Genomic DNA, 15,517 nt, shown 5'->3' with positions numbered 1-15,517 from the left:
GATGGCGAAAGTGCATCAAACATATTGAAGCTCCCTTTATTAATTTTGTGCCAGCTGATTGTATCTGTGTTGGATCAGGAATGTACTTTGGTTACAAATATCTGGATAAACTGTTGGGGCACTACTTTTCACCAAGAAAACTTTGTTCATCTTGGTGCAATCATCAAATATTTCAATTAATAGATTGTCGAGCTAACATAATTGGATGTGAGGTTTTGTAATTTCATTAGGTTTCTGTCTCGAGTCGATTTCTATATTTTCCTGTATCTGTTAATTTTTAAGTATGCTATTTTTAATGCAGATTTTTTTTTGGTCAACTAGGTATGAGGTGCATGCAGAATCTCTACTGCAAACTGCAGAGTTAGATATTGAATGTATCCTCCATCACTCCCGTTCCCTCCTCTTCTTCCCCTTCACCACCTACTTACTAAAAGAGCTCAGGTATATGTTGTTACACCAGGGGATCGGGCTCCCAGGTGAATGCAGGATTCCCTATTGGAGTTTAACCAGCTAAAGCTGCCCAGGCTACTAGCATGCAGCACTGTTCACTTCCTGCTGCCTATCCAGCCAATCCCACAGAAGCAATGAAGGTAGTGCCTTGCAGCCTTATTTGTGATTGTTCCATTTTGGAAGACTCCTAGCCAATATACCCTTTAAGCTTTAAGGATTTATGGCTGCAAAGCAACCGAGAATGTGCCATTCAGTTCAATAAACAGGCTGTGCACAAAAGGAAAAAATAATTGGAAGCTTTGGTCCTAGCCCATGCAAGGTCGTGTTGATGCCTAGATCTGGCCAGTCAGTCCTTAATACCTTAAACTGCTGTAAGCATGCCTGACCTAGATGTCAGAATAGATAGCAGATTACTGGGTCTACCACAGAAGCTTGCTTTGGTTGTGAACTTTCATTACCAGGCATCTCATCCTCCTGAACCTTAGAGTTCTGCTTACCTCCCCCCCTGCAAGGAAGATAGTCACAAGCTGGGCATTTTCTGTTGGCAGGCAGGCTAGACATAGAGTCATAGGGGTCTACAGCACAGAAAAAGTCCCTTTGGTCCATTGAATCTGTGCCGGTCAAACAAGTACCTAACTATTCTAATCCCATTTTCCAGCACTAGGCCCATAGCCTTGTATGCCATGGCATCGCAAATGCACATCCAAATACTACTTAAATGTTTTAGTTTTACTTTTCTCAAAGGGTTATTGACCTGTGAAAGAGGATATTGGTGCTGATATCAAGGACTAACTTACTGCAGTCCTTCACCAAGGCATTAAATGCATTTTTGAAAAATGACATGAAAAATGTGTGAGGAATGATCTACAATGTATATTTAATGACTTAGATGAAGAAACCGTGTAATGTATCCAAGTTTGCTGATGGTACAAAGCTAGGTGGAAAGGTAAGTTGTGGGGAAGACACAGAGAGGCTACAAAAAGATATAGGCAAGTTAAGTGAGTCAGCAACAGGATGGCGGTTAGATTATAATGTTGGGAAGTGTGAGGTTATTCAGTTTAATCGAAAGAATAGAAGAGCTGAATTTTTTTTAAAAGGTAAGAAACATAAGTGTGAATAATCAAAGACACTTGGGTGTGCTCATACAAGGAACAAGGAAAAGCTAACAAACAGCAAGCAATTAGGAAGGCAAATGGCATGTTGGCCTTTATTGCAAGGGGATTGGAGTTCAGGAATAAAGAAGTCTTGCTCGAGTTGTGCAGGTTTTAGGTGAGACCACATCTGGCGTACTGTGTGCAGTTTTGATTTCACATTTAAGATATACTTGCACTGGAGACAGTGCAGCAAAGATTCTCTAATTTGGTCCCTGGGATGAGAGGCTAAGCAAATTGGGTCTATTTTCTGTGGAGTTTATTAGAATGAGAGGCGATCTCATTGAAATGTGCAAGATTGTGAAGGGTAGATGCTGAGAGATGGTTTCCACTGGTCAGGAATCTAAAAGGTGAGGGCACAGTCTCAGGCTAAGGGGCTGATCATTTAGGACTGAGATGAGAAATTACTTCACTCAAAGGGCTGTGAACCTTTGGAATTCTCTACCCAAGAGGGTTGTGGATGCTCTTATCAGTGAATACATTTAAGGCTGGAATAAACAGATTTTTGGTGTCCCAGGGAATCGAGGGTTATGGGGAATGGGCAAGGAAGTGCAGTTGAAGCCGATGATCAGCCATGATAATATTGAATGGCAGAGGAGGCTTGATAGGCCATATGGCCTACTACTGCTCCTATTGATTGTGTTTTGCAAGTTATAAACCAATGTCTGTTTTGTCGGGTGTGAGCTGTGTGCATGTGCTCTCTTTTATCATTGCCTTTGTTGTGTAATAATATCAAAGCTGTGGCTCAGTGTGTCAGGTCCTTGTCTCTGAATCAGAAGGTTGTGAGTTCAAGTCCCACTCTAGAGCACAAAAATCTAGGCTGACACTCCAGCGCAGCACTGAGAGTGCTTCATTGTGTGAGGTGCCATCTTCCAGATGAAATGTTAACCTGCAGCTCTGTCTACCCTCTCAGTAAGAGACTTGTGGCAATATTCAAAGAGCAGGGAAGTTCTTCCCAGTATCCAAGATACATGTTCTAGCCTCTTAAGCATCCCTGATTTAAGCTGTCCTACCATTGGTGGCTGTGCCTTCAGCTGCCTCGGCCTTTAGCTCTGAAATAACCTTCCTAAACCTCTGTCTTTCTACCTCTTTCCTCCTCTATAATCCTTAAAATCTACCTGTTCGACCAAACTTTTGGCCATCTGCCCCAATGTCACCTTATTTGGCTCGGTGTCAAATTTTGCTTTATGATTTACCCTGTAAAGCACCTCGGGATGTTATATTTTACAGTATTAGCACTAGACAAGTACAAGTTGTTGTCCAATCTCTGAGTCCCTCAATCAGCATTACTAAAACAGATTACCTGGTTATTATCACATTCCTGTTTGTGAAAGTTTGCTGTGCACAAATTGGCTGTTGAGTTTCCTACTGTTCAACAGTGGCTACACTTCAAAAGTACTTAATTGGCTGCGAGCTTTTCTTGTTTTAAAAAAAAAATGGTAAAAAGTAATTTTTAAAATCAGTTGAGTAGCCCCTCAACTATGGCTTATTTTTCTAGTTTGGCTGTGGTAGGAGGGGCTGGAGTGTTGTGGTGGAAACTGATGACTCCTAAACCAAGGTGCAGTGGAGCTTTCCAATTAGACCAGTTTATCATAGATTACTGCTAATGTCAAAGGTGCTTATCTGCCTTTTTATAGTAGATATTATCTTGGTCGCTTTCTGAACTGGTTGGGTTGATAAAATGATCTTGGGTATACCATTAGTTTTCTTATCCATTCGTTGGATGCGGGCATCACTACCAACATTTGTTGCATATCTATGGTGGCTATGATGCAGTCTGTGTGGATTATAGATTTTTGTAGCCGTTTTTGATGCAACTATATGACTTGCCTGGCCATATTATTTATGGAAGAGGCAGAGATTCACTGAGGTGATACCAGAGAAGAAAGTCATATGATGTCAGTCTGGACTCTGGATCATGGTCTGAAATCCTGATCATTGGACATCCTTAGTTGCCCAGAGGCCGTTGTGAACTGTTGGTAGGGGGCTAATGTAACTTGTGGCTTGCTAAGCCACTTCACAGGGCAATTGAGAATCAAACCATGTTGTGGTGGGACTGGAGTTACATAAAGGCCAGACCATGCAGGGACATTGAATTCTTCCCTAAACAACATTACGAATCCAGATGGGTTTTTAATGACAATCTTGCAAGCCTGCTCCCAGCAAAAGCTTGCGACAGCTCCCACTGTCACTCCCTGAAGTTTAAGCAGTGCTTCCCAGGGATCTGTCTGGGGCCTCAGCTTTTCACCAAATATGTTCATGACTTGGCTGAAGGAATAGAAAGTTGTATATCTTTTTGTAAATTACAGCTTGCTGTGCTCTCTTAACTTGGTATCGATGGGAATAGGGAGTTACAGAGGGTCATAGATTGTGTGGGTAAAACTGGAATATGAATTCATAGAATCATAGAATGATGTAGCACAGAAGGAGCCCATCATGCTTTTGCCAACTCTTTAAAAGAGCTTTCAAAAAGGTGAGGAATGCCACAACCTCAAAGTCTCATATCATTATGACTTGGAAATATATTTCTGTTCCTTTGTTGCCTGGGCAAAATTCTGGAACTCCCTCCCAAGTAGCACTGAGAGTGTACCTACATCACATGGACTGCAGCGGTTCAAGAATGTGGCTCACCATCAATTTCTTGAGGGCAATTAGGGATGACCAGTGACACCTACATCCCATCTTTGAGATTTTTATTACTAATTAAGAAAATCCAATTTTTTTAATGCTTTGTCTCCTGCTCAAGTGACCAGGAGACTAATTTTTAGTTCCTGAATATTGATAAACCCAAAACATAAATTTGTTTCTTAATACATGGTTGGGTAATTCTTCACCCCAAGCTCCTTTTTTTGGTACCAATTCATAGCTTATTTGTTTAATTGCACTTTGGATGTTTGCTTGATGTGTTCCTTCCACTGGTTCCTTAGTGACTGAATAGCCAAATCCAACTTTTATTGATATGGGATTTATGGGTTGAGTTACTGGAACTTTGGAGATCCCATGAAGACAGAATCCCATCTATTTTAATTTTCAGAAGGGAATTGGATATATACTTGAAAATTTTCAGAATTCACGGAATCACTGAATCTTTATTATGAAGAAAGATAAAGGGAGTTGGACTAATTGGGTAGCTCTTTCAAAGAACTGGCACAGGCTTAATGAGGCAAATGACTTTATGTGCTGTCTGATTCTTGGATGTAACATGAAGTTATCCTCTGGAATAAACATCTGTAGAATGTGGTTAGTGTGGATTCTTTGCAGTTCTTTTAAAAGGATTACCTGCTTGGTTTTTGAAAGGATGTTGCCAGTCACAGGGAGTTTGTGGTTAGTTTAGATTGCGATGCATCAGGAGAAATGTTGCTTTCCAGGTACCTTGGAATTGTATAGCATTTACTTGGGGTTTTTCTGAGATAGCATTGCTGGCTAGTGGAATAAGGTGTGAGAAGTAATGCTGTCTAGTGAATGGGGCAGGCTTGATGGTCTTTATCCACTAATAGTCTTTTTGTATGAGCAGACTAGAGAGTTGACTTCGGGCCCTGTATTATTCAGAGAGTTTATACAGCCCAGGCACAGTCCTCATTCCCTTATTGGAGGCTTCAGTTATTCTCTTTCTGTTCTTGATGTGATCTGTGCACAAATCAGGCAATACATAGCTGGTTGGTTAATATTTATTCCATGTTTATTTCCAGAAGTAAGAGATGCACTGATCCCTCCAGCCAGTCCTGCATAAATATGATGCCTTGTCCATCCCAATATATGGACTGTCCATTGGAGACCATGTGACCTCCTGGGAGAGGCGAGAAACCAGATCTAAAAACTAACGCCAATGTTAGGAAAGAAATATTCAGGAAATTTCCCTCCAACTCCCTTTGGTAATTGAAACTAGTCCAGGAGATTGCTGTGGCCCTGATAACGGCAATGCATTCTAAGGCAATTGCTTTTCCACTTCTAATTTGCTGATGCTATCTGAACACGGCCCTCAGAGCCTGGTGTCCAATGATCTCAAGTCCAGCCCTGAACCAGCAGCCACAACTGCAGCATTCAGCAATGACCTGAAACTTTATCAGTGGAGTTCTCATGTCTGTGTCATTGCAACTTTATAAAAACTGTCCTCAATCTCTCTATGCAAATTATGACACCTTATAATTTGCTAGGAACTTGTGCCATTCCTCGTTTAGACCATACCATGCTCAGTGAATTGAATTTAATGACTGAGCCAGCAGTGAATGAATGAAACTACCAGCTCCTAAACATTCTCATTCCAAATGGGGGCAATGTGGACCTAATCATCAGGGTGCATTAGCACAATTTGCCTGGGGAAAAGTTTTAGGTATGATCTTCCTTTTGATATTGAAGGAATTCCTTGGCAAGGACCCAGGGGTTGGCAGGGCCAGATGACACCAGTAATAACTGGATCAATAGTTTCTTCCTCACTCCCTCAGTGTCATTGTCTGAGATTTTGAAATATGTGGTTAGGCCCACGTTAGTTTGAGTGATGGTTTTGATCTGCCTATGGAAGCAGTTGTACAACTGTTTGTGTAAGAAGATCTGGGTGAGAGAGGCAGCCCTTTCTGTAACAATAGGAATTCATGTCCTGTTTGCAAAATATAATCAGACTCTATTTCTTCTCTATTCCCCAAGGTTTGAGATTATCCTTGGGAATTCAGTGTTGTGCTTATTTTTGAAGTCCTTGGGTGATGTTTTCAAAAAAGATGTTGCTCTCTCACTTGACTGCCATAATTTTTTCCATATTTTCTTATAACTGGAAAATTCTTGGTTAACAATCAGAGTTGTAATAGACAGGCCTTAGTAGCTGCTGCAATAGGTTTATATTTTGGCAAGAGTTGTATGAATCAAGGGAAGTGCAGGAGAATTGAAATCTCTCATTTCCATCCTTGTTAACATCATTAGTGCTCCTTTGTCAGACATAGCACAGTCAGCTGCAATGCAAGCAAATCTTTGCTCTAATTAATTTAGTCTTGCTCTTGAGAGCAAGTACTGTTGTGTTTTGCTCAGCAGCCGCTCCTGCAGCCCTTTTTGAATGTTAGGTCCATAAAATCGTTCTGAGTTTTGCACTATGTCCATGGATTAAAGTCACTTCAGTTTTTTTTGTAAAGACTCCATACAGCCAACAGTAAGGGGAGCTCTTAATTCCAATGTTCTTCTATTGACAGCAGATGCTGTTAACCAGTTCACAATTTAACTTTTGTTTTGCCTTGGATTAGAGGAATTGTTTATAAAGAAAAATGCTGGCAGACTGTTGATGAAGATGCTCTTTTTTAGTCTCTTGCATTGGCTGTTTATTTGTCCAAGAGCTGTCCTTTGCCCTGATTTCAGCTTGGTTGCAACTTGATGGAGGGTGCCCTTTGGAATTAGTGATTGCTGCCTATTGCCAAGAATATATTGATTTTGAAATGGGTGTGGATGGCAGAGGGTTGGGGATGACATATTTGTGGTGCCAGTTACAGCTTATTTAGTGTAAAGTAGTGAAGGTAGCTTCACATTTAAATGCTTTATGTCACTTAATTGCTGTAAACAAAAATATCAACAGTCAACTGTGTCATATGGGAAGCCCCATCCTCTCGCTCAGCCCCACCCCACTTTTGCCACCCTATCTCAACAGTGTATAAAATTGCCAATGAATAATACAGCTTGATAAGTATAGTACAGATGATTATCAACATGCATGTAACCCTGATATGAACATACATACAAATTAGGAGCTGGAGTAGGCCATTCAGCCCCTCATGCCTGCTCTACCATTTGATAAGATCATGGCTGACCTGATTGTGGCCTCAGATCCACTTTCCTATCTACCTCCATACCCTTTGACTCCCTTGTCAATCAAGAATCTAACTCAGCCTTAAAAATATTCAATGACCCTGCCTCCACTGCTCTCTGGGGAAGAGAATTCCAGAGACTAATGATCGTCGGAGAGAAAAAAATTCTCTTCATTTCTGTCTTTAAATTCGAGACCCCTTGCTTTTAAACTGTGTCCCCCTAATTCTAGCCTCTCCCACAAAAGAAAACATCCATTCAACAGCCACCCTGTCAATTGCTCGCAGGATCTTGTATGTTTCAATAAAATCACCTGTCATTCTTCTATGGGCATAGGCCCAACCTGTCCAAACTTCCTCATTAGATAGCCACTTCATCCCGGAAATCAGTCGAGTGGACCTTCACTGAACTGGTAATGCAATTAAGTCTTTTCTCAGGTAAAGAGACCAAAACTGTACACGGTACTCTAGCTGTGGTCTCACCCACGCCCTATACAATTGTAGCAAAACTTTGCTACTTTAATATTCCATTCACTTTGCAATAAACAACAACATTCCATGCTGTGCCTGCATATTAACTTTTTGTGATTCATTTGCTTGGACACCCAGATCCCTTTATATCACAGAGTTTTGTGATCCTTCTCTATTTAAATAATATATTGCTTTTTATTCTACCTGCCAAAGTGGACAAGTTCACATTTTCCCATGTTATACTCCAATCTGCCAATTCGTCGCCCACTCAGTTAACCTGTCAGAATCCCTTTATAGACTCTATGCTCTCCTCACAAGTTACTTTTCGATCTAGCATTGTGTCATCAGGAAATTTAGCAACCATACGTTCGGCCCCTTCATCCAAGTCATTCCACTGGTTACAGCTTGTCAACCCAAAAATGACCCATTTATCCCTATTCTCTGCTTTGTGTAAACCAACTAATTCTCTACTCACGATGAGATGTTACCCCCCCACACCATGAGCTCTTATCTAGTGTAGTAACTTTTGGTGTGACACCTTACCAAATGCCTTTTGGAAATCTACACTAGATCCAGAGGTTCCCCTTTATACTTGTTACTTCCTCAAAGAACTCTGATAAGTTAGTGAAACATGATTTCCCTTTCACAAATCCATGTTGATTGTGCCTAATTGCATTAAGATTTTCTAAGTGCCCTAATATAACCTCCTTAGTAATAGATTCTAGCATTTTCCCTGTGACAGATGTTAGGCTAACTGGCCTGCAATTACCTGCTTTCAGTCTCCCTCTCTTGAATAGAGGAGTTACAGTTGCTATTTTCCAACCTGATGGAACCTTTCCAGAATCAAGGGAATTTTGGAAAATTACAACCAGTGCATCTACTATATCTGGAGCCACTTCTTTTAGGACCCTCAGATTAAATCCATTAGGACCTGGGGACTTGCCAGCCTTTAGATCTGATAGTTTTCTCAGTACATTTTCCCTGGTGATTGTAATTGTTTTAAATTTATCTCTCCCTTTCACTGCTTGATTTACAAGTATTTCTGGGATGTTATTTGTGTCTTCTACAGTGAAGACTGACAAATATATCTGTTCAATGCTTCTGCTTTACTTTATTTCCCATTATTAATTCCCCAGACACACTCTCTCTCGAGAACCCCCAATAACATTAATTGTTACTGGGAGAAGGCAAGAGAGTGGGGTTGAGAAACTTATCAGCCATAATTGAATGGCGGAGCAGACTCGATGGGCCGAATGGCTTAATTTCTGCTCCTATGTCTTATGATCTTAAGGTCTTATGGTATTTTTTAAGTACATGTAGAAACCCTTACTATTTACATGCATATTTCTAGCAACTTTTCTCTCATATTCTAATTTCTCCCTCCTTACTTTTTTATTCATTCTTTGCAGGTTTTAAATTCTGTCCAATCTCCTGACCTACCACCAATCTTCACAGAATTGTATGCTTTTTCTTTCAATCTTTAACTTCCTTAGTTAACCACAGAGGGTGCATTCTTCTCCTAGAGTCTTTCTCACTGGAATGTACCTTTGCTGAATGTTATGAAATATGTCTTTAAATGTCTGCACTGTATTCCAGCTGACCTACTCCTTAACCTATTTTCCCTTCACTTTAGCCAGCCCCGTCTTCATAACCTTGTAATTGTCTTTATTTAAATTTGAAACAGTAGTAGACCCACTCTTCTCTTCCTCAAACTGAAAGCAAATTCATTTGTGTTATGACCAGTGCAAACTCTGGTCTTATTTGCTGCTGCAGTCTTAAGTTTATATGCTCTATTGTTTCCTGCCATGCTCCGATTATCATTACCCTTATTGCTACTTTGCTGTCCTGCCTTGTCCTTTTCCTTTAACTTACCACACCTTCCCTCAAATGATACTTCGCTTCCATTATTTAGTTTAAAACACCTTATACTGCCATAGTTATATGACTCACAGAACACTGGTCCAGAATGGTTCAGTTGAAGATTGTGCCAATGGTATAGCTCCCACTTTCCCCAGTACTGGGTGCCAGTGTCCCATGAATCGAAACCCATTTCTCCCATATGACTCTTTGAGCCACGCATTCAGCTTCCTAATCTTATTTACTCTATGCCAATTTGCTTGTGGCTCAGGTAATAATCCAGAGACCTCTGAGATTCTGCTTAATTTAGCCCCAGCTTCTCATACTCCCTATGCAAAACCTCATTCTTAGTCTTATCTAGTTGGTACCCACGTGGACCATGACAACTGGTTCCTCCCCCTCCTGCAAATTTCTCTTCAGCCCAGAGCAGATGTTCTGAACCCTGGCACTGGGCAACCAACACAGCTGTTGAGACTCTTGCTCAAACACACCTTTTTGTCTAATTTTACTACCAAATGCACGAATGTTAAAGTTCACATACACGTCAAGTGATGTTGTCTAATACTCATTATTTACTTAGTAATCGGAAATGCAATTTGTTACATCCACATTCCACATTTAAATTTATTGGACAGAATTGCTCTAACAAAGGGCAAAAAAATGAAAGGGGGCTTCTTGAGGGCAGGTTAACAGCTTTTACAATCAATTATAGACTATGAGAATAAGGAGTTGGCCTGTTTCTGTGCTGTAAACTACATAATTTATTTAGATTCGCAGTTTGGCCTCACTTGAAGTACCGTGGTGCAGATGCAGTCTTCATATTGAACCACTGGAGCAAGTGTGGAAAAGAGATTGTTCTCAGGATTGATTGTCAGGAAAGATTGAGCAGGCTGGGACTCCACTCTGGAAAAGAGCAGACAAATTGGTGACCTGATAGAGGTCTTTAAGATTATGAAGCACTTCGATAGGGTGGATGTGGAGAAATTGTTTTCATTTGTGCTTGAGTCCAGAACAAGGGCACATAAATATAAGAGGGCCACCAGCCGATCAATTAAAGAATTCAGGGGGTATCTCCTTCTACAGAGTGGGGAGAATGTGGGATTCGCTGCCATTTGGAGAGTGATAAGGAAGACTGGCGTTTATGTAGTGCTTTTCATGACCACTGGAACCAAAGAAGTACTTTTGAAGTGCAGCCACTGTTGTAATGTAAGAAACTTGGCAACCAATTGGTGCAAAGCAAGCTCTCACAAACAACAACATGGTAATGATCAGAGAATCTGTTTTTGTGATGTTTATTTGAGGGATAAATATTGTCCAGAACTGTGGGAATAGCTTGCCTGATGCCCTTTGAAATAGTGCCATAGGATCATTTACATCCATCCAAACAGGCAGATTGGGTCTCATCTGAAAGATGGCACCTTTGACAAGGCAATAGTCCCTCAGTATTGCATTGAAGTATCAGCCTTGGTTTTTGTGCTCAAACCCTGAGTAGGATTTGAGCCTGGAACCTTGTGACTCAGGCAAAAGTGCTACCAACTGAGCCACAGTTGACAGGTACTGGCGCTTACAAAAGCAAGGTTATGGTAAACCTTTATAAAACACTAGTTTGGCCTCAACTGATGTATTGTGTCAAATTTCAGGCACCACGCTTTGGAGAAGATGTGAAGCCATGAGAGAGGGTACTGAGAAGGTTTGCAAGAATTGTACCATGGAAAAGGGATTTCAGTTAGATAGATTGTAGAAGTTAGGGCTGCTTAGAGAAGAAAAGCTGGAAAAGACTTTTGATAGAGGTGCTCAAAGCCATGAGGGGCCTGAACAGGGTAGATCGCGAACCTGTTCCCATTGCGAAAGGGTCAGGAACGAGAGGACATTGATTTAAGGTGATTGGTACAAGAACCAGCGACGACACGAAAAACATTTTTACGTAGCAAATGGTTAGGATCTTGAATGTAGTGCCTGAGCGTGTGGTGGAGGCAGTTTTGATTGTGGTTTTCAGAGGGAAACTAGATAATTATCAGAAGAGAAATAGTTTACAGGGCTACAGGGAAAGCAGGGAGAGTGAGAATAGCCGAGTTGCTCTTAGCCAGCATGGAAACAACCAGCTGAATGGAACAGGGCTGTCCCCTGTAACTGTTCTATGATTCTATGTTTGAAGCAGAGAGCATCAGCTTCTTTAAAGGGAGGCTTGATGCATACATGAGAATAAAGGGGACAGAAGAATTTGTGTGTAGGGTGGGAAGAAGTAATTAGATTAGTAGGAACCTTGTCTAAAGAAAAGTAACTGGCATAGACCAGTTGGCCTGATTGATTTGTTTCTGTGTGGTAGATTGTGTAATCCAGTTTATTCCATTTATCGGTCTCCACCCAAAGCTAGAATTTCAAACTGGATGCAACATGAATGTGTCAAGAACTAGTGTATGGATTGTGCACAGTGTTGATTCTGCGTTAATTGCAATGAGCACAACAAAATTGCTTAATGTGTTGGAGGGCGAAGTGTTTTGTGACTCGGCCAGAAGCCCAGCACTTAATCCTTGCTGTTGAGTATCTTTTATGAGAAATACTTCCATGCACTACTCTCACTCCTTTAATACCCATCAGAAACTGGCTTCGAAGGCATGCTGCACTGGTCCCATTATTTATAGACCCACATACAGTGGAAGCTGCAATGTTGTGAGTTTCTGGAACGAAGCAGAGGGATGGGAGGAAGCTCAGGTGGAACATGAACACTGACATGGACCAGTTGGCCTGAATGGCCTGTTTCTGTGCTGTACACTCTTACACAGTTCTATGTACTGTGCACAGTGAAATATATCTTACTGAGGAAGAACCATGCTTCTAGTTACCTGCGCTTCGATGGTGCATTACTGCCCTCTGAAACTTTTCATGAGCATTCGTGGTGCTGGTATTAAGAAGGAACCTTTCCATGTTAGAAATTTGAAATGAGAGAACAATAGTCGAGTTGGAGCAAGTGAAGAGAAGAGGCACAAGGCTAAACCCTGGTCAGAGGTATAGCTTGTGATAAAAGCCATTGAGAAAACTTGGGCTTTTCAAATTGAAAGGAGCTGCTAATTTTGGAGGTATGCAAAATAGTAAATGATGTGGAAAAGGTAATTGGGAAATGCAGTTAAATTGCAAGAATAGGACAAGGGGCCACAGATTCAAGCTTGTAACAGGCAAATTGAGGACTGATGTCAGAAATTTCTTTGAGTGATTTGTTTCAGGAAAGGATTCTGGGATTTGGAGTAGCGGAAAACAAAAGCCCTGCAATTGTTTAAGAACCGATTTGATGCTGCAGTTAGTGTAGTTCTGGCTGAAAGAGCTAAGATGGGCCAAATGGCTTTCCTGATCATATAATTATCTTCTAAAGGCTGGAAGTGTACAGTAAGCAAGTGGGAAGTGCAAAAAAAAAAAGGCTTGGGTGCAGACATTTTGCTTCACAACAAAGTTATCAATTGATTCATAACAGTGCTAGTTTGAAATGAGCAGATGATCAGCATTAGTCTTTAATATATTCCTAAACTGAATTCTCCAACTTTACAGTGTTGATATTTCAAAGCGTTACAGTATTAGGAAGCAGATTTTGATCATTGTTGAGCACAGCCACTTGCTCTATCCATTTCACAAAAATAATGTCCAATTTGGTTTGCACAATACTGAAGTCCTGAGTATTGCGAAAAAAACAGTATTTGACACACCTTCATAAACTGGTGGCCTTGACTTTAAGTGATTGCAAATGCTGATCAGTAAATCTGGATTCCAACATGTGTGATTCTAACCAGATCATAATTTGATTGTAAAACCTGCGATAGAGTCTGTAGTTTGTTTTGGAAGTTTCACGCACTGCATGGTAATTTGCCTCATTCAGGTTCTTTTGGCACATAATTGGGATCGAAATGTTCTGTTAAATTGAAAAGTTTGTTGTGACTCCTGGAAATTGGAATACTTGCCCACATGAAGCCTATTTGTGAAGACAAAAAGACGACATTGATTTTGACTGCACACCTGTCATCAGACCTCTGGCAAAGGGCTTTCATCTTTCCTTATTTCACATGATGACGGGTTTGCTTTGTATAACCAAATTTTCTGCTGCTGTTTTTGATTTTTACTATCTGCAGTCCCCCCTCCACCATTAATATGTCTGCGAAATATCAGATCCATGGAATTTTGAGTCCTGGAAACCCTCTGGTCGTCGGGATTTGCTCTTTACTCTGCATTTAAACTCCTGTACTGAAACTTGCACATTTTGCCTTGGTGATGAGCAACACTGAAATGGAAAATAACCCCATTGTTGATGAGTATTTTTTGCAATTCTGCTTTTGCTCATGGGCTAGGCTACTGATTTATGTTAAATGAATAAGTGAAATTCCATTGGGATTATGGAGTTTTTAACCAATACTTTGAAATTGAACTCTCTGCTGTCCATTTCTCCAGTAACTTTGCCCATGGTACATTGCTGGTGTCACCAGATTGTTTTCCTTTAAAGCTATGGGAATTTAACCTTTTTTTAACTTAAACAGTTATGTTGTATTTTTTGTCAGAAACTAGCTTCTGTTTACCGTGTGGGTTGTATTCAGAGTGATGTGCTGTTTGTTGTACCTGCCAATTCTTTTTCAATGCTAAAAGATGCACAATTATCTTTCTGTTCAGTTGTGTTGATTAATTTGACTTTCTTGATGTTTTAGGATGATGAAAATCATTAATCGGTTGCACAGATCAATGATGCTGGTTGAATACTTCACAAGCCATTCATGGGTGTGGAATACTGATAACATAAACATGCTTATGTGTCAAATGAGCCCAGATGACAAGAAAGTAGGTCTTATTTCATGTGTACTATAACTATTTATCTTTTTTGCCCTGAATTTGTCATTGCATATGTTCATATAAATAGAATTCATTCTTTCAGGATATCAGGTAATTGCAAATGATTGTGTAGTGTTGTAATTTCCACCCCTGATTCCTCCTCCCCACCCCCCCCAGACTATTTTTCTCAAGATATGGAATATTGGTCATGATCCATTTTGGACCCCCAGCCCTGCTGTCTACTCTTGCCCATATACACACACACACACACACCCGCCAACACCTTTATAGCTTTAACCTCAAAATATCAAACTGTTGTGCCATTTCTGACCCATGGGCTCTGAGTAAGATTGTAAATATGGTGGTGAATTGGTCAGTTTTGCCCTATGGGCATGTGCTACGAGGAAATGCTTAGAAACTGGTGCCAAAAGTAGCTAGGTGGTAGCACTTCACCCCTGATTCAGTGGGTGGTGGGTTCAAGTCCCACTCGGGAAACTTAAGCACATAACCTAGACTGGTACTTCAGTGCAGTACTGAGGTAACACTAAAGTCTTTCAGACAAGGCCAGTCCTCCCTTTTGTGGATGTTAAAGATTCCATGGTGCTATTTTAAAGAAGGGAATGAGAATTATCCCTGATGATCTGGCCAATACTTATACCTCAGCCAACATTAATCATTGAAACAAAAAGCCCTCTACCTCATTTGTGGAACCTTGCTGTGCACAAATTGGCTGCCCCGTCTCCCCATATTACAACAGTGACTACACTTCAAAAATACTTCATTGGCTTTGTAATGCTTGACCTGAGATAGTGAAAGGTGCTACGTTAATGCCAGTCTGTTCTTTCAAGAAGACCCCTGACGGATAAGATTGAGTGAGTTTTGACTGCTAAGTAAAATAGCAATTACACCAGGCTTGAACCTAGAGCTTTTCAGTGAGCATTATCAAAATATCTTTGAATCAGAATTTTTTTGAAAGAATTCCATTTTCAGCATTTTTTAAAAATAAAT

At 40.6% G+C, this 15,517-nt stretch overlaps 1 protein-coding gene across 3 annotated transcripts in view; it reads left to right on the top strand.

Annotated features, from left to right (window-relative positions):
* The window catches only part of far1 (fatty acyl CoA reductase 1), a 125,485-nt gene that overhangs the window by 100,086 nt on the left and 9,882 nt on the right, over positions 1–15,517 (top strand). For all 3 annotated transcript variants that reach the window (XM_041197685.1, XM_041197683.1, XM_041197684.1), the window contains exon 10: positions 14,389–14,518. In XM_041197685.1, the coding sequence (XP_041053619.1) occupies positions 14,389–14,518 (130 nt within the window). The remainder of the gene's footprint in view (positions 1–14,388; positions 14,519–15,517) is intronic.

This window comes from Carcharodon carcharias, chromosome 10 (genome assembly GCF_017639515.1).
Source record: "Carcharodon carcharias isolate sCarCar2 chromosome 10, sCarCar2.pri, whole genome shotgun sequence".
Classification (NCBI taxonomy): Eukaryota; Metazoa; Chordata; class Chondrichthyes; order Lamniformes; family Lamnidae; genus Carcharodon; species Carcharodon carcharias.
The sequence above is the reverse complement of the archived record's forward strand: the minus strand, read 5'-3'. Positions and strand labels throughout refer to the sequence as shown.